Consider the following 24,931-nt stretch of genomic DNA (forward strand, 5'->3'; position numbering starts at 1 on the left):
TTTGCAAATTCAGGTGTTTGAGGCACCCAAGACTATAGCCTTGGGTGTTATATTCTTGGCAAATTCAGCAGTTTAAGGCACCCAAGGCTATAGCCTTGGGTGTTATTTTCTTTGCAAATTCAGGTGTTTGAGGCACCCAAGACTATAGCCTTGGGTGTTATATTCTTGTCAAATTCAGCAGTTTAAGGCACCCAAGGCTATAGCTTTGGGTGTTATTTTCTTTGCAAATTCAGGTGTTTGAGGCACCCAAGACTATAGCCTTGGGTGTTATATTCTTTGCAAATTCAGGTGCTTGAGGCACCCAAGACTATAGCCTTGGGTGTTATATTCTTGGCAAATTCAGCAGTTTAAGGCACCCAAGGCTATAGCCTTGGGTGTTATTTTCTTTGCAAATTCAGGTGTTTGAGGCACCCAAGACTATAGCCTTGGGTGTTATATTCTTGGCAAATTCAGCAGTTTAAGGCACCCAAGGCTATAGCCTTGGGTGTTATATTCTTGGCAAATTTTGGTATTTGAGGCACCCAAGACTATAGCCTTGGGTGTTATATTCTTCGCAAATTCAGGAGTTTAAGGCACCCAAGACTATAGCCTTGGGTGTTATATTCTTGGCAAATTCTGGTATTTGAGGCACCCAAGACTATAGCCTTGGGTGTTATTTTCTTTGCAAATTCGGGTGTTTGAGGCACCCAAGACTATAGCCTTGGGTGTTATATTCTTGGCAAATTTTGGTATTTGAGGCACCCAAGACTATAGCCTTGGGTGTTATTTTCTTTGCAAATTCGGGTGTTTGAGGCACCCAAGACTATAGCCTTGGGTGCCTCAAGCACCAGAATTTGCCAAGAATGTAACACTCAAGACTATGGTCTTGGGTGCCTCAAACACTCGAATTTGCCAAGAATATAACACCCAAGACTATAATGTATATTAAGTGTAATTAATAGTAAAAGCTCCTTGGTTACTTACAAAAATAGAGTAAAAATAATCACTTCGGAGAATTAAATCAAAACATTAACTAATATTTTTATTGTTTCCAGATAAGAAACAAACTGGAATGTCAAACAGTCGGCTCGCCAATGACCCTAGAATTAACTATCTTATGGTAATAGAACAAGTACGGCTTCTTTATTGACTAATATTAGCTGATATACAGGCGAAAACCACCAAATTCTAAGGTAGTACTCTGTGGTGTGATGTAGCTAGTGTTATTTTTGTAAATGAGTTAAATGCTCCATGCATATAGTATAGTCACAGTAAACTGCTGCCACCAACAGTCTTTTGTCTTATGGTATGAGCACTAATAATTACAAAAAACCTTGATCAGTATCCACATCTCCAATGATAACCCCAATGTGACTCTTTCAATAATCAGAGTTCATCAGACTGTCAAGTTTATAGAATTTAATCATTTTGTGTCAACAATTAAAATACATTAATACAGTACAGTACCTACTTATCAAGACTGATCTAGGTTGTAGAGGCAACTCAGGTGTGAGGTATATGTATGAGAAATTATCATGTTCACATTTTTTTCACTGTTCTCTGTAATACAGCAGCAGTAATATCTTAGCAATAGGTGGTAATTCCCTGGAACTACATCAGCTGATTATTTTTAACACAACACTGAAATTTTCTAAATAATATACTGCATTTAAAAAAAAATTGTCATAATACAATATTCATAAGAAATGACTGCTTCTTTGAACTTTAATTTTAAAAATTTTAATTATCACTAAAACTTATAACTGCCTTTGTAATTTGGCAAATGCCTTGAAAGTAATTCAATATTTACTGTTAAAGGGAACAAGCAAGTCTTCTCACAACTTACTAATCCATTTGGTCTAAACAGGAGGTAACAGTGTGCTTTATTGAAGAAAATAATATAAATTATCTCAGAAGTTTTTAACACCTGGTGAAGCATAAATGATAAAAAATAAAAATAATCAACAACTTAAGGTTAGCCGAGAGTTATTTCATGATAAATTAATATGCTATGACATTATATCTTCAAATGCCTGAGAAGAAGTTAATAGAATTCAAATACCTTATACTCATTGAAACATTTAAAGACATCTACAAATTACAAATGCAAGTACCTTCAGTCCTTATCCTACAATCATGTATATTTGGTCATGACGATCCGGCCAATGGTCACATTGTAGCTGTCTATGTACAATCCAACACACCATCATAAATTACAATGATATAAAAATACAATGCACTTGCTTTGGATGACAACTCTGTTTCTCACTCAGATTCAGCATGTGACAGGATAAAGTCTCATTTATAATATGAGTGAAGGCTAAACCTGCCTCTTCATATTAAAAATATGGCCAACAGTTATCCAGTCTGTCACACTTTTGCATTATATTGGATATGGCTAACCAGTTGTGCAGATACAAATAGCTCAAAGTATTCAAATGTTTACATTATTTTATATTTAAAGTGGATTGAAATACCATTCCCTCTATCTCAGTAAGTCCTATTTTTGTGTAGTTTATCATTTTATGTAATATATGCTGTAGTAATGATTATCACAACTGACATTTTTAACATTCATTTCTGAATACAAATATTAAATACCCCATTTATGTTAGATGTACTTAAGTAAAATATATAACTAACTGAAAATAGTTTTTAAATTTAAGCAAGAAAACAAAAATAAAACAGAGGCAACACTTACTTCTTTATCAATGTTAAAGTTCAGGTAAAATTAGGGCAGTGGCAAACAAAACTATCCACATATTGAAGGATGGTTCACAGCAATTCCTTGTTCAGCTATTCTCTACTGGAATCACTACAAAATCTATTGTGGGAAGTAATTTTGAACTGTGCACAGCAGTTGAATAATAATCACATATGTAGGGGTTCTAATAATCCTATTGTAACCTGATTCTTTGTTTCCATATATATTTTTACTTATGGGTCAGCAGCGGCTGCATCCAACAGAAATGCAAAGTTTACAAAGTCGTCATCTTGTGGCCACATCAACATTTACAAACTGCTTAATTACATTCCGTCTATGGTGTTTTAGCCTTGGCTGTAGTCTCCAGGTACCTGATTCTTTTTCAGTATTCTGATCATAACTAAACATTAGCTGCAAGGTTCTGGATTGTACATCAGATAAAAAATCCTTACCCATACACAGTAATAACAAATAACAATAAGATAATAAACAATAAAAACTATAATAATTTTCTTTAAATCTTGAATACTTAAAAGCATGTTAATCCTTTTAAGATGTTACAACCTTTCATTTTGCAAAAGACTTCGACTCACTTTGTACACCAGATATGCCTGATTCTATTCCACTGAATGGCCTAATTTCCACATAAGCAAGTAACTGCTGACAGGGCCACAAAAGGAGAGCAAAATCTCATTGTCAACTGATAAATGAAATCTTATCTCACTTTCAAATGATCCATGAAATCTGAAATCTCATGACCAACTGATAAAAGAAATCTGACTAGTAACATTCACATTATGAGAAATTTTATAGTTGAAAACCACACACAGTAATATTTTAATGCAGCTTCTGTAGAACATAATAATACAGTACTAATAAATATGATCCTTTATAAAGTAACTTGTAACATTATTGTGCTCAGCAGCAAGATAATGCCTACAAATCTACTCTCAAGCAAAAATAATTATAACTTGACTGCTTAGTTGTCCAAATTCAACTTTGCTATGAGATTATATAATTGTTTACATAAAAGTGAAACACACAACAACCAAGTCATCAAGAGGAGCATAAAATAATAACTTACACTGCAATACATACACATTTACTATAGTTTAAGTACAAAAGTTACACAGTATGTACACAAAACTAGTTCCAACTCTTGGACACCTCCTGAGGGCTAGCAACTGTACGATTCTCTGAAATGACTTCTTTCTTAAAATATGTGCCTTCATTGGCTGTTACTAAACCTCAAGCAGTGATGAAGAATCTGACAGACATACATGATTGGTGCAGCTGACTGAAAGACCACAATTCTGACAAGAATCCCGGGTGTGTGAAAAATATGGAACCCTGGAGAAGTTATCTGGTCCCAAGTCTTTGTCCACAATATTCATCCCATTACTGCTAGGTTCTAAAATTGGCAAATGAAGGGAAAGAGGGAAAATTTTGAGCAGATTATATATCAATACTTTAAAACCATAGAAACATTTTCAGAATTTCTGGATCCATACATGATCTACCTGTACAGGTATAATTATACAGTATACTGTAGAGGGAGAAACATCTATTTTGATGATATCTTCATGTTTACATTAGATTTACATCATCAATATTTCTGAAACACTTACTGCTCTGCTCAAGCTGCAAGTAGGTCCTGGTTTGAACCCACCTTACAGGTTTTTTAGACACTGAGTTCTTGAAGATCAAATTACACTACGTACCAGCCTGAGAACTTACCCACGGGGGAAGGCCATCTGTTGTGGTCCCTGTGGCTGCTTATTGTGTTGTACTCGACTAGTATCAAATTATATGAAACGTTTCGATATGAATCTGTGTTTCAAATAATATATCAAAATACCCCAGTGGCAGTAGATTTATAGCATAGAAATTACTTGGTGGCTCTTGGGGAATTCTGGGAAAGAAGGCGCGGCAGTTATACTGACATTTGCATATAACATTACCAGGACTCCTCACGCTCTCCAAAAACTATCCCACCATGTGATAATGGATTTAAACTGAAATATTCCAATATTCTCACAAAGTATACTGTAGCTACTCTGCAAGTGCCATTGGAACAGGTTATTAGTGTAATCTCGTATATCTAATGCATCTATGTCTATCCACCCTGTTGATACACATGTACTGTGTTTAGTTGAACATTCTGAAAACAGGAGAACACATAAATGAACAAACCTCAGCACACCTCTCAGCGAACATCCCATTGTGTCGCTGGAAAGAGTATTGCTAAACTGGTGTCACAGTGATAGTCTCAATATCTCCAATACTCTTTACACGACGATGTGTCTCGTGATGCACATAAACACCGGAAGGCATGATAGTGGAACGTGGACGACCACGGGGTGCACGATGGGCATTAGTCCTGGCAATTACTGCGGGGGACTGACCACCTGAGGAAGAGGACTCACCACCATTGTTACCTCCAGTGGCAGCTTCTTCACGTAAGCGAAGACCTAGAGCGCGACTCAATGATCCCTGTAAGTGAAGGAGTCATGTTACAACTAACATAGGGTTAAGAATTCCTTACTGATGAAACATTATAAAATAAACCAAAACAATAAAAATTTGGCCATATAATTAATTAGTTTTTCTCACCAGTTTACTGTAATAAATCTATGTAAGAAAATGAACATTTGAGTTTAAGAGAATATGTATACAGTATATTTAATCATCTGAAAAATACCCAAATTCCAAACTATTTAAATTTAAGAACAATATTACCCATCACTTGAAGCAATTAGTGTGACTCTTAATAGTAACACAACCCATATACTCACAAATTTACTTCAGATTTACTTTTTAAAAAATACTTTACAGAAGAAGTCTTCAATTTAGTAAGAAGTAACCAATATTATCTAACAGCTATGAATTTGAAAAACCCAGAACTTTCTAGATAATAGTGAATATTTCTTAACTATTTTGACAATTTATATTTATCTGCTTGTCTAATTATAAATTTAAATTAGTATTTATGAAAAATTACTGTACCTGTACTGTGTATTATAAGCATCATTTACTTTATTACCAATCACCAGTTAAAAATATAATTTTATGGACACGTGAAGCAGATGGCAAGCGGAACAAAGCATTAGTTATGTCAGAAAACTCTCTAATAATTTAGAAAATCTACGTCAAAAGATCCTCTGGCTACCAAAATATAAACTTAGTCATTGTGGGTGTTTTATTTAATCAGAGTGACATTAATTTAATAAAAAATAAATTTCCTTTTAAGAAACATTGAAAATCTACAGATTATCAGTATTTTTCTGGCATGCAGCAATAATCAATACCATGATTTTTTTTTAATACTGTATTTATTCTCCAAAAGTTCACTAATCCTCAAAAACTTTCTTTAAAACTACACTAAAACAAAAGCTCATGTCATTTATATAAAATTAATCAACACGAGAGACCTGTTTGCAACCCTCTTATGTCAGGACTTGAGTGGTGGATGGGGAGGATAAAGCTTAGAATGGTTTCTTTATTACAATCTAGAAGTACTGTAATTTATTGCAAATCTGTAATTAATCCATATTTTCAAAATTACATAAACTGTACCATCATAGTTAATTATCATAGTAAAAATAAAAGCATAAGGCATTCAGGTGTCTGTTTGTCAGATATAAAAACTCCATATTATAATGAGATAATTAGTGTCTATCACCTCAAATAATACTTTAAAAACATACCATATAAAAAGTTAGTACAGTACATGAGCTGGAATGAGTTGTCTAAGTTACTACCATGAGAGAAGCTACTGTACTTATATCTAGCATCTAGTAGTCTAGGAAGAAATTATATTACTGTGTCATCAGTCGTTGGGTGGATATTTCCTGAACACCAGCAGCTGACAAACAACAGTACCATGGATCTATCTATCCAATGAGCATAATTCTAATGCCCCCAAAATAGATAAATCACTACACATGCTTTCACTATCGTATGTCCCACAATAGGTTTATGAAGCTTATAATATTTACCTTATGATTTATGAAAAAAATAATTTAAATACTGTACAGCAGAATAAAGTACTGTAATGTATTATACAGTATACCGTACTGAAATTACCATTAATTCAATTTGTCAAATAAGCTCTACAAAATATAGTAGTGTTAATAATCTCATTGTCCTAACAGCTTGCCAATTACTATACTGTACTGTACAGAGTCATGTTCAAAAAAAGAGTTGATTCTAAATGGTGCAGTTGGTGTCTGTCTGCCTTTACAGAAGCACAAAACACCCAAGTGACAAAACTGTGTCAATAATCTAATGATTCTTTCCATGCAAGATTTAAAGCACCTAACAGTCAATTGCCAACTGTTCTTCACAAGTATGAAAGAATTCTGCATTTTGAGGAAGATCTTCAGTGTGTGTGTGTGTGTATAATTTTCCTGGAATGAAAATGCTGGATTAGGGATTCCAGAGGACACATGTCATAATGAATTTAAAATCTTTATACACCAGTGATACCAAAACCTGTCACACATAACAGCGTATCTCCAGAAATGTCGATGTGAACTTTGATAAAATAATTTGGTGAAAGAGTCAAAAGAACTTGTATGTTCATCTAGTCTCAATAGTGTTTACTGTCACTGTTTTAACACATTGTGAATTGTCAAGAGCTAGTTATCATGTACTGTAGATGAAACAGGGATAAGTGAGATGTTGGAAGGTCTGGTTCAGTAATGCCAATATATACAGTTGATAAAAGATTTGTAGTCTAAGTGGAATTTCAGTGTCTGTTCATGAGTGTTAGAATGAACTTGAAACCTAGGCACAACTTAGTAACCTGCCTCACTGTCTTGTATGTCAACTGATGCAAAGGCTACTAACTAGCAAGCATTTCGGTAAGGCTCAAGAATACGTAGTTCTGAAAAACAAAATACTTTAGCATTTGTGACTTGGCTAATCAATCTAGTCAAAATTGAAGTTAGACTATTAGCTATGTACAGCAGCAAAGAAAATTCTTAGCTTTAGGCGAAGATTGAGAAAGCTAAAAGATCTGCAATAAGCTCGTTACTTTCCCATTAAAGATTAATGGTTTCCATGTAATTAATGAACATGAGTAATGCAGAGAATTAATGCAAAGCAGATTGAAGAATGGTATATTTTTAATGTGCTAGATACATACCATGAAGAGTTAAGAGTACTGTACAGTATACCATTTTGGTAAACTAAAGAAAAATCTGTGTCCATGAGAAGCAATCAGTTGATCTAAAACTCCAACTACTGTACCTCCAAGCACACAATAATAAGCAACATTTCCCACAGTTGCTAATATACTTCCTACTAATGTTACCGGAAGAAACATTTACCCTACATGAAAGCTGAAGTCATTAATTAGTATCGGCCTCACTGTTAAAAATTAATAATTATTATAATTATTCAAAGAAAACTGGGTGTTTCAAATAATGTTGCTAATCAGTATGTGGTACTTCAACCCTCACTGTGGGTATTTGGTTAATGGCTGCTAGTCTACTTATGACAGAAAGAGAAAGATATCTTCCTGTAAGCGAAAACATTGTCAGTAAACAGTTGCTTCTTAGGAAATCCCCAAGAATGAGCAGCCTACTCCATGTTGTTATATACTGCACTGTACTGCAATGAAACACCAATAACTGTTCTCTGTTGGACATTTCCTCAAGAGAGAAAGTTTAGAAAATGAAATCCTGAGATACTGAGAGGAACCTGTGTTGAATATTCACCACCTTTATCATTCAGAGGACAAACAAGTTTTAATGTACGGGTACTATTAGGTATTATTAGTCTAGAACCTGGTAAATGCCTTTCTCATTAAACTAAGGAACTTCTGATAATCAACTATGGTGTACAATATAAGTAAGTCAAAACCTTTGGTGGTTTTTATATTATCTTGACTATACACAAATACATACCAAAAAATTTATACACAGAGGGTTGCAGGCAGTAAGGAACAGACCAATTAGCAGAAGCCAAGGAATACATACATGCAGGCGAGGGAAGGGTGTCTTCTAGGATAGTACCTGTGAACTCCGCCACGTGCCAAACTTAGGGGATAAGGTGAGACAAAGCTCCATCAGTGGATGCATTAGTGAGGAATCCCTGAGTGTGCTGAAGCTTTTGGTTTACGTCAAAAAGTAAATTTCCCGTCTTCAGACGACTCAAGAATCATAAAAGAATCGACATGGTCATAGTATAATTATTAATACTAGGAAAGCACAAGACAGTCAAAGCAGTGCCTGATGTGACAGAACTGCCCTAATGACAAAAAAGCTTGAAGCATGATATTTATGAATTGTTTAAAGGGATCTCCAAAATAAGAGATTCCAGAGGGTCTCCAATACAGAGTTAATCATCAGAGAGCAATTAGTGCAAAATGTAATTTAAAATCAGTTAACATTTACCCTCACCCTGAAAAAGTAACTTAAGGTACATCTAGCATGGAATTACTGTACCGGTAACATAAAATAAATATTTTTTTCTATATAATAATTATTAAAACACTGTTATCTACATATAAATGCCTTTGGATTTTGCAGGAAGACTAATGGATCTAAAATGTTATACATTTTTGTCAACAATGAAATAAATAGTTCAATATCTAGAGTTTTAGGTGTGAAAAACTAACTTAATACTGTACTTAAGGGCTTGTGAATACTGAATTTTGCAACACTTTGATGTAGTACTACAGGTTGGACCCCGCTAATATAGGACCCGATAGTCCGGCAGCTTCAATGGTTCGAGATGATAACAGTAGGCCTATAAGATACATTTTTCTCTTTGCTTTTTCCGCTAATCTACTTATTTCTGTGTCGCAGTATAACAGTAAACTTGTGCTGTAACACTAACACTTTGTCATAAAGAAGTCCAGTAAGCCTGGACTAGATTTATGCCGATGTAAGTTGTATTGGTACAGTACCAATAATAGTACATTTTATGTATTACTTTGCCTGTTTTTAACCTCGGGTTCAATGGTTCAGAATTTTCGCTACCCGGAACCAGTCTGGTCCCTAGCTTCCTGGATTAGTGAGGTCCAACCTGTATATAAATAATTTCTGTGGCAAATAATTCTGGTAAACATATTCCTAATTTGACATTCTGACTGGGTGCTACTGGCAAACCTTTACACTGGAATAACAACTTCTTCACCATCATCAAAAGCACAATCTCTTTAACATTACTAAGACCATCTCCATCCATCCACACACGTACAAAGTATATACTGTACCAGACTCAACAATAACACTCCTATGCCAAAGATGTCTACAAGTTAGGTTCGTTCTCATACTAGCAGTCACCACTTCTTTTGGTCTAAAAAAAATATGAAAAGAGTGAAGGGTATCCATTTACAATATCTACTAAGATGGATATTATACCAGCCAAAATATTCAGAAACAAAGAGGAAATTATATGTATAGAAGAGTAATTAGATGTACAAGAGAAATAACACAGTGAAACCTCTATATAACGGGGTTGTCTCTCCATATACTGTAATCCATTAGATGGGGGGCTTGACATCTAATGGACTCACAATATAGCTAACAGATTTTCATCTCTACGGTATATAGTTCGCTAGATGGGGGCCTCACATCTAACGGACTTTCATCTCTACGGTATATAGTTCGCTAGATGGGGGCCTCACATCTAACGGACTTTCATCTCTACGGTATATAGTTCGCTAGATGGGGGCCTCACATCTAACGGACTTTCATCTCTACGGTATATAGTTCGCTAGATGGGGGCCTCACATCTAACAGATTTTCATCTCTACGGTATATAGTTCGCTAGATGGGAGCCTCACATCTAACGGACTTTCATCTCTACGGTATATAGTTCGCTAGATGGGGGCCTCACATCTAACGGACTTTCATCTCTACGGTATATAGTTCGCTAGATGGGGGCCTCACATCTAACGGACTTTCATCTCTACGGTATATAGTTCGCTAGATGGGGGCCTCGGACTTTCATCTCTACGGTATATAGTTCGCGGGGGGGCCTCACATCTAACGGACTTTCATCTCTACGGTATATAGTTCGCTAGATGGGGGCCTCACATCTAACGGACTTTCATCTCTACGGTATATAGTTCGCTAGATGGGGGCCTCACATCTAACGGACTTTCATCTCTACGGTATATAGTTCGCTAGATGGGGGCCTCACATCTAACGGACTTTCATCTCTACGGTATATAGTTCGCTAGATGGGGGCTTTACATCTAATGGACCCTTGATAGAGCAGATTTTCCTCTCCATATATGTAGTCCATTAAATAGAGATTTTACCTTAGAGAGAGAAAAGCTAGATATGTAGAAGGGAAGAGAACACACAAAAGAATGTGCCCTAGAAAGACAAAATGACATGAGGAAAGAGAGAAGAAAGGACTATTCCTGAAATGACACAAATAATATGGAAATTAAAAATACACTATACAGATGACAGAAAAGATAGTGGTGCTGCTATGTGAATGTTGCCAGGGATAAGATGCCCTGAAACTGAGGAGTGGGGTCATGCCTCCAACTTTTTTCTCAGAACAAAACTTATCAACTGATCTACTGTATTGTACAGTATTAACCTTAAACAAATTATCCTGCAATGTACTTTCATAAGGATGCTGCTACTATGTGTGTACAACTTTGATTCATTTTTTTAATCCATGGTCTTTGTATATCTTAACACTAAGCAAGGTATCTCATGCCAAATGTGCCACTTACACTCCAAGACTTTTCCATTAAAATGCTCTTACACACACACACACACTCCACCTCCAAGCTTTTAGTACATGTGTGGCTTTACCCAATAATTCTGCCTCTGAACACAATATTAGTCCTGACTACTTAAAAAAATATAATCTTACATGTGACAGAGTAAGAATATTATAACCAGGGGGTCCTTATTATACTGTAAGTGGTTTCGCACTTAAGTGGTCAAATAATTGTGGACCAACACGTAAAAAGTCCCCGCAGTTAAGAGGACTCTAAGGTTGAAATCCGTCCATGTTTGGGAGCACAAGCATTAGGGCCATTAAAATTCCCACCCGCCTCGCATTCTCTTAAAAGTTCATCCTTCTCACCCGCACTGTGCGTGCTCGGTACCAGTCACCTGTGTCCACAGGCATTATTTTGAAGTGCTCCAAGAACTATAATTATCAACTATGTTGTGTCTTTGGTGACATCGATGGACTATTTTTTGTAGCCATCAGTTCCAAGCCGAAGTAATTAGCTATAGGATGGACGTGAAATTAGAAGTTACACGTCGTTAGAAAGGAGGTGAGCATGTCTCAATGAACCACTTTCAATGAAATGAGTGTGTGAATTCATGGTTAGGTAGCTTGTGCCGCATCAACACACTGACCCCAAATGAATTTAAGTATACCTTAAATAAGTTGTAAAGGTAAATAATTTCATAAAATATGTTTAACAAATGTTTCTAAAGTATATATACAGTAACTATTGAAAGATACCAAATTAAACTTTATGAGTGTCACTTACAATGAGATGGTCCCAATTATACCCTATTCCTATTAATTCTTATGGGAAGCAATTCCCCTTTGTAAATGGTTTCATTATTGGTGGCTTTTTTCTGGTCCCTATTAACCACTTATAATGAGGACCCCCTGTATTAATTAAGACACCACATTTATTTTAACCTTTATCTCCACAAAACTCTCAACTTAAGGTCTGGTCAAAGATGCTAACTCCTTGTCATATAAGAGCTGTCAATTTTGGCCTACCAAGGATTTGTCAGCCTCTCTTTTATCACTGATCTGTATGCCTATTCTCACTCATTCAATCTACCTGTAATTTAATTTTCACTTCTTCATCCACAACCTTGTCAAAAACTTCATCACACAATTTCACTTTCACTACTCTATCAATTTTCATAAATCAAAAAACATAAAGCAACTATCAAATATAAGCTTACTAAACCTTGTATTACCTATACTAGATGTTGTACCATTCCATATCAAAGCCTTAAGGCCGTGCATAAGGGAAAGCTATGGTGCTACCTTCAGCATTCTTAGCAAAGTATACAAGTTCAGTATTCTGTGTGTCCTACAATCAAACTTTAAATGCAATATCTTCACACATTTCAATGTTGAACTCATTAACTTTCAGCTTCTTTATATGTTATATTTTATCTTATTTTACCAGGAAGTGAACATTCCCAGAGACAAGCTATGGAAAGCACTATATAATGCATCAAATTATACACCAGTATAGCTATTTCAATATGTAGTTATCACAATGATAATTTAGCAAGACAAATGGAAGATGGTTTCAAATACAATGCTAAGAGTCAATCTCATTCCTCAACTTTCACAAGACAATTTTGAAAGATATGATACATAACTTGTATATAAACTATTCTTTTTTTATTCTATTTTAAGGATATTTACTCTAGAAGTAAAACTAGCAAACAAGGAGAATTATAGCAGACTACTTGGGTAAGTACACAAGCTGACTAGGCACCCTATGTCTCAATCAAAAACTCAACAATTTCCCAATACCTTAGATGGAAGTGTAGGAAATGCGCAAACCTTTTTCTGCAAGGGCTGTACAAGCACTCATCAGAGGAGGTAATGGTGTGCAGCACAGTGTGGCACAAGCAGTAAAGCAAGAGAGCGAGAGAGGATGCTATGTTAGTAAAGCAGTGGTATGTATAAAGTTTGTTTAGTCCATCATGTGCCTGTTGCAGCATCTCTGTTAGTAAGTTCATTTAATGTGTACTCTTTGGGGGTAAAACAAGTGCTAGCTATACATTATCATTCTAGCTAATAAAGGTTACAAAGTGACTAGGGTGGAAACTTAATTAGCTTCCCAAGAATAATCGAACCATATGTATCAATTGTCACGTTATGATTAACCTTTCACAACATCAGCAGTCACCATGAGTAAGGTTCCCTCTGATATTTGACATCACTGCTTACAACATATGCAGCTGGAAAAATTATGTGTGCAGCATTTGATAGACTGCTAGGCAGCCAAAGGCTTAGAGCAGTGATTCTCAAACTGGGGTCCGCGAAATTTTTTTGAGAAATAGTGCGTTTAACGTTTGTGAGAGAATTGGTGATTCCAATTTGCAGGATATTTTGTATTAGGGTTGAAATGAACAAATGCTTTGGACTATGATTTATTCTTTGATTATTGACATTACAGTCGACCCTTTAATCCGGATTTCGGATAATTCGGACAAAATCTGAACGAACTTTTTTTTTTAGATTTGTAGGAATATTACCTACGCGGACCTTAAGCTAAAATGCTGGTCCACCCACTGCTGGGATAAAACACCAGCGTCTTTTTGGTTAAATGTAACATCTCCACCACTAGTGTGGAGGGGGGGGGGATGCAACTTTTAGCTTCAGACATGAAAAATATTTACCATTTACTGCCAGTAAACAATGGAAATGTAAAATATGTACCAATTAGTAATGAAAAGTTGTGCAGTTTCTTCAGCAAATGAAGCTCACCAACTTACAATAGGCTAAATTACCTTACTACGTGTTTTCAGTAGTCTATGTTGAAGTTCTTAGCACAGGCTAACTTATCATATCATATATGGTATAACAGTTCTCATTGATCTACAAAAAATACTGGTAATAAAAACCTTTTTGATATTTCACACTTAATATAATACCCGGTAATCTACTTCACCACCAGCTGTTGAGTATCAGCTAGACGGCACACGTGTTTTTCGAATCGTTTTCAGTTAAAAAACTGTTACATCACATGTATATTTTACCTTAACTGTGCCTGAATAAATATATTTTCGGAAATAAATAGTAGTTTTGCTGAAACGTGATGTATTTTAATGTAAAATAGGATAAAATACATGACGAAAACAAAAGATTTTACCTAACCTTCCGATGTTCAAGAGAAGTTACACGTTTTTTTAATAGTTTTTGGTTAAAATACTGTTATATTACAATGGTATTCTATTCATACTGTGCTTGATATAATGCATTCACGGAAATGTAATATTTTTGCTGAAATGATGTACGTATTACAGTGGAAAGTGGGATAAAATCGTGACGAAAACAATGACTTTCGCTTTCTTTCGTTCAAAAGATGTTACCGTAATCGCTTTTCGATTGGTTTTCAGTTAAAAAACGGTTATTACAATAATATTCTATCCTAATTGACTTGAATAAATACTACGATACCATATTTCTGAATATTTTCATTAAAATCCATCCAAATCATTTTCCTTGTCATCATCTGCAGCACCAAACAGCTTCTCCCAGTCCTCTCCTTGAGCAGGGCTAGAGGGTACGAGTTTTTCGAATCGTTTTCATTAAAAAACTGTTACATCACACGTATATTTTACCTAAACTGCGCCTGAATAAATATATTCTCGGAAATAAACAGTAGTTTTGCTGAAATGTGATGTATTTCAATGTAAAATAGGATAAAATACATGACAAAAACAAAAGACTTTACCTAAGCTTCCGACGTTCTTGAGATGTTATTTTTTTTTTTACTAGTTTTTGGTTAAAATACTGTTATATTACAATGATATTCTATTCATACTGTGCTCGATATAATACATTCACGGAAATGTAATATTTTTGCTGAAATGACATACGTATTACAGTGGAAAGTGGGATGAAATCGTGACGAAAACAATGACTTTGAAATATAATGCAATATTTACCCCTAAATCGGTTAATTCAGACAATCGGCTAAAACGGACACCCTTTCCCCCCTATTAGTCCGAATTAACGAGGGTCGACTGTACTGTATTTGTATGTATCATGGTATATAAGGGGTCCTTGGTTGAAAAAAGTTTGAGAACCCCTGGCTTAGAGGGAACACTGACTATTAGTCATGCTGACTTAAAGGTTTGTTTTATTGGTCAATGATACCACGTAGCACCAAAGCTAAATAATTCCACAATGAATTTCTTCTAAGTAATAAAAGCTTATATATAAATACTAAATTTGTTTTGGTTTAATTAACTTGCATAACACTGAAAAAATAAAAGAATAAAGCAAAATATAAAGAAAGCAACACACATACACTCTCTGGAAGCACAAGTAACAAATCCTTCACCACACACAAACATAAATCCCTACAAAATATTTACACATCATGTACAGTACATATTGACTCCAATATGCAAATGAAAACAGTGCATGTAGTATGGACAATTTGTTTTATGTACACTTAAAATGCAATACTATGTCTGCTACAGATGTTTTATCAACAACAAATGCAAAAAGCCAAGCCGAATATATGCTATACTGTATATACTGTATATCAAGACAGTACATCTTTTCACCAATGTGGAAAATGAAATGCAACATATATTGACTTTGAGCTGCTGAAATGTACCTTGTGTAACTTCCCTGCACATGAACCTTGAGTTACTGTGATGAAAATGCAATCAAGATGTGTGCTGTATGATGCAAAGTGTGTAGTAACCCCAAGAGCACTGGTTGGTCAGGTTTGGTTGGGTTGGTATGAGTGGTGCATGGCAGTGATGGTTTAGTGAGCAGCACAGAGCTTTTGTAATTTCTTTTTTAAACAATGTATCTAAGTACAGTATTGGGTTCTTGTCATACAGGAGATGACACCAATACTTCTTTATGGTCTCAAAGTTAAAAATTCTAGAAATTGAATAATCCAGGATATGAATTTTATCATTTATATCACCGATAGAGAGACATGAACTACGAAGGGTCATGTAAAATTCTTACTACCTTCCAACTTATTTCCAATTTTCAGGAATTCCTTATTTACCTAATGGCTATCTCACTAAACAAATCAATTACTGTACCTTAAAACAAAAATAAGTCTCACTGACAAACATATAAATTGTTTGCATCAATTTTTCTTCAAACCCTCTTCCTATTTTTACCTAGTCCTCAACAACACACTGCAAATTCTTAGACTTTTATTCTGCTACTGATACTAATATCTCATCAAAACACCAAAATTTCTTTAACCCTTTGTTCAATTAAGCATTATGTACAAACCCATGTAAAAGTTTTAAGGTTCATCATTAATTTAAAGGATCATATGACATCACTGATAATTAATGAATACAGATAAACAAACATATCCCGTATTATTCAGATGTCTGCTTACGGTAGTCAGTGCATTCACTCAAGAGACGTGTCTGAGAAAACTGACAGAAGACTGCAGACAATTTGGTAATCTCTAGTTTGAAATATTGTACATTACATTAAAACGTACTGCATTTCTTGTTAATTGTGAAGCTCTGTGATCAAATCAAAGCCAAAGCAGACGAAACAAATATACAGTACTTTGAATATTGTTTTACTTTACTAACTTCTGCTATCCATTCCTGAATGTTGCAAAAAAAAAGTGAGTTACGTATCAATCATACTGAACTGCCGGGTAATATATATCAACCTCATTTTCACATATGACTAATTTCCAAATGAGGCACAGTACACTCCTCACCACATCGGCTGAAGAATAAAAAACAATCAAAAACATTTACTCCATCTGGAAACAGCACACACGCACGCAAGCTCACACACACACACACACGATATACAGAAGTCAAATATTTAGTGTATAATATGCCCCATAAGTAGAATACAAAGTGAATATCACCTGACATTTATATCAAGCAGTGGAACCTAAACATTATCATTCAGACAGAGCTTTAAATACAGTACCACAAGGACCAGAGATCATACTGTGTCAGCGAGAGAAAAAAGTTCCCTGCCACAGCATTCTCATATATCACCAGATTACCCAGCTAAAATTTTTCTCCCTATCTCTTCCTCTACAAGTGTTACATTTTCCTACATTCAAATAAGTCCAAGAAGAATCTTCACTGACATTCTACTTGCTGACTACAGTATTCCCTTTTTTTTACATTAGTGGCCCATCAGAAATTATCAAAACACACGAACACCACAGGAATGCACATTAGTCACTGTATATGTGTGTGTGAGGCTGTTAAATGTTACTCAAGCCAAAATATGCAGAGGTTGAAGATAAATTCAGAAAGTACAAACTGTATAAGCATGGGAGTAAACAAGACAGAAGGGACAAGTAAGGAAAATAATTAAAGAAAGAATAAATATAAATCCCTCACTAAACTGAACAATGTGGCAAACCAGACCAGCCTGTAAATGACCTCAGCGGAAGAGAGAGAAAACCCATTTACACTTCCCATGGTGTAGCTTCTGTATGTGACCCAGAGGAGAGTCTATGACCTAACAGGAGTTAATATGAGGGAGAAAGATAAAAGTAAGAATGATTACACAGTCTTAGGACTTTAGTTCGATCAAACAAGCACCAAACTCACAAGTTAACAGTAAGACAAAAACAGGACATCATATTCCTTGCTGGTAAGAATAAAAATACATGTATTTCACCTGTAAAAAATATTAATTAAAGTTTTTTTATACAAAGTAGAAAAGTCCCAACATAACACTCCTAAGCAGCAATTATACTCTCTATTTTCCATCAGAACAAAGGAAATCTATAGTTGGCTCTCCACAGCCATTCTTTCAATGTGCTTTCTGCAGGATGGAGAGTTTCACTGCTTAAGATACACCAGAGTGGAAAAAACACCTTGTGAGAAAATATGAGTGGAAGTAGAGGGATAACCAACAACCAGGCAGGACAGTAACGTTCTCTTTAAGGTCTGAGTATGGCTAGATGTACGTACTCACGAGTGTGAAGACAGAATTGTGGAAGTTTTGACATGGATTACCTTTGCCTAAGGTAGGTAAATTGCCAATATGAAGTCTGAATAAAAGTACATAATAAAAGTTATCAGTGATAATATTATGAAATGTAAAGAGAATACATATGGGGGGGGGGGCCTCCTATGTTGCCACACAGCAGAGGAATGCATTGAGGATGAATATATCTTACTAATGTTTCATAGTGTATACAGCAGTGTCAGTCAGGTGTTGTTAGATTGAAAAACAAACAAAAACATTATGGATGTGTTAACTGTACTAGTGAAGAAACAGAAGATTAGTCTACCTTCACAGCACATCAGATTTGCTACTGTTAATACACTGATCAAACTGATGAGTCAACACAAAAAAAAATGATGTTAAGAGTTATTCATATTCTTAGAAATCAGAACACCATCAACATCAAACTCTCCAACATTCCATGAAAATTGTCTCCAATAACTTAAAACTTTGAAGAAGACAGTTTAAAAAGCACCATCTACTAATACTATAGATCAAGGTAGTCTAGTTCACAGCTCAGTGTATCTCAACCTCTAACAATGTAACTATAGGTCAGTGTCCTGAACTACTTACTCTTAATGATGCTCTTCTCTTGTCCTTTTCTCCCTTTTCTAAGCCGGTGCCATAACTTCGGGAGAATGATCTTCCCAGACTACCCCCAGAAGCTAATTTCTCCTGCCGACGGCGCTCCATCTTAGCGTACCGTGCTTGTTCATCGAGCTGTTGCCTGAAGTAGATGGGATTCTGATTAATTTTTCAGAAGCTGCAACAAGTATCAAAGGCAACAAAGCAATACTGTACTAAACATGAAAATATTTTTAAAATATGTATACTTCACTTATAAGTAAAAAGCCTTCAACTTATATATAACATTTCTGTACTATAATGATAATTTTTACACTCATGTTACCATAAATAATCTCACCAACATCAACTTTACAATGCCTGGTCAATAATGCAGCAACGCTTTCTGTGTTCAAATTCTGTTTACAAGGCATCATAAATTTGTCCTACTTTTAGAAAACATAAATATGGAGTCTTAATTTTGTCTTAATGGTTAAAAACCTTGATCTTCCCACCTTGCAGGATTCACAAGACCCTCAAGTTCTGTGGCCAGATGTCTCCGAATTATATTTTTGGACTGGGGGATCCCTAGAGCTGTGGCCATTGTGTCGGAAGTGAAGGACGACTCCAGGACCACTAAAGCACCATGGACACCACTGTCTGTTGGCACACAAGGGTAGGGTGATGTATGGTAGGTGGTGGTGATGTATGGTAGGTGGTGGTGATGTATGGTAGGTGGTGGTGATGAATGGTAGGTGGTGGTAATGTATGGTAGAACATGGTAACAAGCTGTAAAGTAAAATAGTGAGAAACTATTCAAGCTTTATGACTATTATACCTGTAAATAGTTCTCTGTTGAAAAGTGTGTCGTCATTAATCAACTTCTCATTTTATTCTCTTTACTAAATAAATTTGACTTATTTCAACAACACTGCAGTAACTTACATATACTTTGGGTAAAAGTCCAAAGCTCTTCATGAAAAATAGGTCAATATAACCATATCAGCATCTATACTAACTGACCAAAACAGATCAATGATAAGAAACTTGATTCTGATAAAACTTTTAAAGCTGGGAGTATAAATAAACTCATGTAGTCATTGTTATACCTCTGGTGGCTAACAGTGTAGACATTACCCACAAGAAGAACATATTCTAACATTAAGTAAACATGTCTATGGATACTTTGAGACCTTTGCCCACTGGTGGTTATTGGCTGCACATACAAGACTCACCCTTTAGGTTGTCTGCATACTCTGCCAGGTCTATGGATCTTGCCCATCGTACCCACCGCATATTTGTCCACACAACTGGGTCAGCATCAATGTGCTCACACTGGCGACGTCGCTCCGCTAACACCTGTTTAATCATGATGATATAGTTTATCACATACAAGGAAGGGTAGAGTTTAAATATATGAAGTGTATCTTGCACTAAGCATTAAGATTTATACTGTATGATGAACAAAACCTGGGAACTGATACAGACCAATATGTTAAATATGGTAATACAGTGATATCCCCGTTAGCCGGAACAATTGGTGCAGAGCAATTCCGGTAATGAGAGATTTCCGGGTAACGAGATGACTCTCTCAAAGCTGGAAAAATATCCCTCATCCCCGGAATTTTCCGCGTAACGGAAAATTTTTCCCAGAATTTCCAGAAAATGCACCTGACTTTCACCTCTCAAACCAAGAAAACAAACTCCCCCATCCCTGGAATTTTCCGGAATATTCCGGGTATAGGGAAAATTGTTCGGAATTTTCCGGAAAATGTGCCCCTCAAAAAATCGTTCCCAAAGCTGTAATTTTCTGTAAAATTCCGGCTATTGGAGAGTTCTGGGTTTGAGGGACTCCAGCCAAGGGAGATATTACTGTACATGTATAACATAACGAGATCAACATGTTAAAACAGACTTTACATAATAGATATACAAAACTGTATTAAAAAATCAAGTAAAATACAACTGCATATGCTATTCATGGGCAGTAAAATACAAACCTATACCACTATTATCCTTACCTGTCTGTCAAACCTAACAATTCTTAAAAGATGTACTCCGTGGATGATTGATGCCTGATGAAACTTGCGATGAACGCCCAGGTGCTTCTCGAGTTCTTTCTTTGTGAGAGCCTCCAGCAGTCGCCCATCCACCAGGTTATTGGCAAAGGCATCACAGTATTGTGGAAGGCCCAAGTCTGGAAGCCACTCAGAGGAAACCCACGTGTGTCCCAAAATTGATATCCGAGGGAAACGACTCAGCCGAGGCTCGCGAAGTTCCTCAATGGCTAACCGAAGTTTTTTGCGGTGCATTGGGTGTGCGATACCAAGGCCTGCTTCTAATTCTGAGTCACTAAGCTCTAAAAGAACCTTTAAAAATACAGAAAGTAAAAATTATGAAAAAGAAACACAGTGATCACTGAATGTCACAGCTTTAAATGCTAATGTTTCAAGTCTTCCATATCTTCTATTTCAGGCAAGCAAAAACATGATCAGAGTGATTCATCCAACAGTTTTCACCGAGTATTTACCTTTCCGCTTCGAACATTCTCAGCACACATGGCACCATACTGAGGCATGCCCAGAGTAACTTCAAGCCAAGCTAGGACAGTTGGAGCTTTCCATCTCTCCAGTGGAATGTGTTGCGCCTCCTCCAGAAGTCTAAGTTTTTCCGAGTAACTCTCCTCGGTCAGGGGTGAGGCACACAGGGATGAACTTGGAGACCACGAGGCACGCTTGTCACTAGCATTACCTATACATATGCCATGTTAGTAACACTTGGGTTAGTTGCAATAAGAGCTAAATTTGCTATTTTGAAAGTGCCTACAACATAGTGCTGTTATGGGACTAACAGTTAGTTGGGGTTTATGGGAAAAAATGCACACATTTTATACTGGCATAATTAACAATGGAAAATGATAGATATTAGAGTAACTATGTAAAGGTTAAAAACAGGCAAAGTATACATTAGAACTAATGATTATACTGTATGAACTGTACCATATACAGTACTATATGCTTCAGTGTATGATAGTACAGTATTACTAACAACTACAGTACTGTATTATAAAAGATATACACAATTAAATATATCATTGTAAGAGATATTTGGTAATATTCAGATCATTCCACACATCACAAACACTTATAAAATGCTACAGTTTTAGTAACACATGAATGGTTATTAATATAATGGGAGCATATTAGTGCGGGCTAAGGCTGTTTGGCGTCTGCATGGTTGAGGGCCGAGGGCAGGTCTTCACAGCTTGATACTCCTACAATCAATCAGAAATTTCTCGTCATTGAAATGTGTCTTAATAATTTACAGTAATTACATATCCAATACTTAACTGTGAGACTTAAGTAATAGCCTGCTTAAATATATACTGTACAGAGTCCTTTTCTTATTCGAGAACTCTAGAGGACTACTATATTTTAGGACGTGCAAATAAAAAGGGGGGGGGGGGACCTATAAATGATTAAGAATAAAATCTGATCATTATCATATATCAAAATGCTGATCTCCAGAAAAGTATCTTAATTGTGGAAATTTTCACGGGATTAAGAAAATATTTTTGCATTGAATCTAGTAAAGAAGTTCAACAGATAAAACAGAAATTTTCCTTATACTAAGTACAGTACTTGCAATGCTGAAGACAAGAGATAAAGTTGTGAAATGATGTCTATTAAATGTGATTTTGGGATCAATAATCCACATAAGGATCTTTTGTCCTCAACTGGATTTCAGTAAAATTACTTAACCAAACGACATCTCAATAATTTTAATTACCTTCAAACGCTAATTACTCGCCACCTATGATTTTTTAAGGTCACTTTTTGGTGTTTATGTGTTGTTATGGGTGTACTTAAGTAGACATATTAAACTTCAATTCTGAGAAAGTAATTTTGGATATAAGGGATTAGCCTTACTGTTTCACATTTAATCTTACCATCATATAATGAAGCATCAAGAGCTGCTCGCTTCTTCTGTCTGGCAAACACTCTAGAGATGGACCCCCAGGTACCACCACTTTTATGGCTCTTACGTGAGAGAGTGTTTGTACCTCGAACTTTGGATGTTTCGGCCGCCTCACTCAACCTTTCACACAATTGTTCAGCTGAACGACTCAACCCTCCTGCACTTGCACTACTGAAAATTTAGAAAAAAGTGTACAGTAATTTTAGCTTTATCAAATACCTGATTAATAATAGTTTATCCATTTAAACTAAAGACTATTACTTTAGTTTATGAGAAAATTCACTATAGTTCTGTGATGATCAGTCAAACTTCTGAATAGCTGCCATAATCTGAGAGGGAGAGAGAGGAGTAGAGACAGAGACACACACACACACACACACATTCAATTTACCTGTTTGCAAGTCCACCTACAGCTGGAGAATTAACACTGGCAGCTGTGGAAGTGGGCGTACTAGTAGGGGTGTTGTCCCCACCCTGGTCCTCCCGTTTTAGGCAAACTGGTGTGGCATAGAGGGGTGAGAGAGAGGGGGACTCCTTGGGGGTTCCCGCTCCACCTATGTGGTTGGGCAGTAAATGATTGGTGATAAGTCACTACTTCTCTACTGTACTATGGAGGACAACAAAGAGGGTCAAATGGATAAATAAAATACATATACCTGTATGTATTACTTTATACAATACATAAACCTGTATGTATTACTTTATACATGGTGATGAAAGTGTGGATGTACATGTACAGTATGTATACAAGTGAAATGTACTGTATATCCATGTGTTGTGAGGAGAGAAATTTCACGAAAAAAATAAATATTAATTTATCATTTTAAGCATTTAATAGGAATTAGAAACTAATCAAATATGACAGAGCAAGCAACAGAGTGAGAAAAGGAGAAGAACTTCAATACCTGCATAACTACAGTATTTTTGAAGCTACAGAGTGGATATATATGGAACAGAGAATACTGTATTTCTTACATGGTACTGTATCTGAAATGTGTGTGTGTGTGTGTGTGTGTGTGTGTGTGTGTGTGTGTGTAAACAAGAGAAGATCAGGTGTACTGTATCACAAAACACTGATGCAATAACTTTTAATATATTTTTATTATTTTTATGTCATCAATTTTAGGTATAGTATTTAGGATCTGAAACACCCTTAAGGATAAATATTAAAGAAAAAACAAAAAGATACACAGCTTCGTGAAATGCAAATACTGTACACACACACACTAATAAACAAACACTTATGAGACACAAATTACATGAGGAACCTAGCAGTGGTGGTTCATGTGGGGTAACCTGACATAGCATTCCATCAATCAAAATGAAACACAGTGACTGAACTATCCTTTGAAAACAAGTGCACACAACAAATCTTATGAAGGAACAAGTAAACATCGGAAAGTTACACCAAGATGCAACACATAGGAAATAAAATTACTGTACACACATATTGATAGAATAAGCTAAGAAATACTGAACTTCATGACATACAGACAGATGATGTCAGACAATGAACATGACAAAATTGATCCGACTGTCACAAATTACCCATCATGCTCTGTGCTGGCTGACATTTACGACAAAATAAAAATACAGTAACGTGCAGTTTGGATGACAAGTCTAAGTGGGCAGTGAGTTTTAGTTCAGTCATATACAAGCAGATAGACATACCATTTCCTCAAACAGTCTCACAATTCTCCAGTAAACATTATCAAGTATCATTTTACTTCCTCATACACTTAACATTACTAACTATAAGGATCAGTTCATTTTGATAGTTAACATGAAATTTGCTAAGATAATGTCCTAAGTCAATGTAAACAAAATATAATGCCATCTTGATTGTCTAGTACCACTACAGTATCTTCAAGCTTCTTAAATAACAAATATTCTTTATCATCTCAATCTCTGATTATATAAGATGTCAGGTAAAAATATCACATACTGTACGTCCTTAAGAGGAAATTTGTGGGTATTATTAAATTTTTCTGTGTGAGTGAGCAAGTCCATCACTGAATGTGC

General features: G+C 35.7%; 1 protein-coding gene across 17 annotated transcripts in view; it reads right to left on the minus strand.

The window, feature by feature from the left end:
- Positions 1-1,008: 1,008 nt before the first annotated feature.
- Positions 1,009-24,931, minus strand: part of LOC121858512 (kazrin-like) — a 143,770-nt gene continuing 119,847 nt past the window's right edge. For 6 of the 17 annotated variants that reach the window (XM_042354971.1, XM_042354969.1, XM_042354961.1 and 3 more), the window contains 10 exons: positions 23,301-23,463; positions 22,881-23,080; positions 21,462-21,682; positions 20,953-21,300; positions 20,167-20,290; positions 19,447-19,591; positions 18,941-19,094; positions 13,187-13,231; positions 8,704-8,727; positions 1,009-5,176 (listed from right to left, as the gene is read on the minus strand). In XM_042354971.1, the coding sequence (XP_042210905.1) occupies positions 4,928-5,176; positions 8,704-8,727; positions 13,187-13,231; positions 18,941-19,094; positions 19,447-19,591; positions 20,167-20,290; positions 20,953-21,300; positions 21,462-21,682; positions 22,881-23,080; positions 23,301-23,463 (1,673 nt within the window). In that variant the 3' untranslated portion in view covers positions 1,009-4,927. The other 11 variants (XM_042354970.1, XM_042354967.1, XM_042354964.1 and 8 more) reach the window with 10 other exon arrangements.

The sequence above is a fragment of the Homarus americanus genome, unplaced genomic scaffold, assembly GCF_018991925.1.
Source record: "Homarus americanus isolate GMGI-L3 unplaced genomic scaffold, GMGI_Hamer_2.0 scaffold47293, whole genome shotgun sequence".
Classification (NCBI taxonomy): Eukaryota; Metazoa; Arthropoda; class Malacostraca; order Decapoda; family Nephropidae; genus Homarus; species Homarus americanus.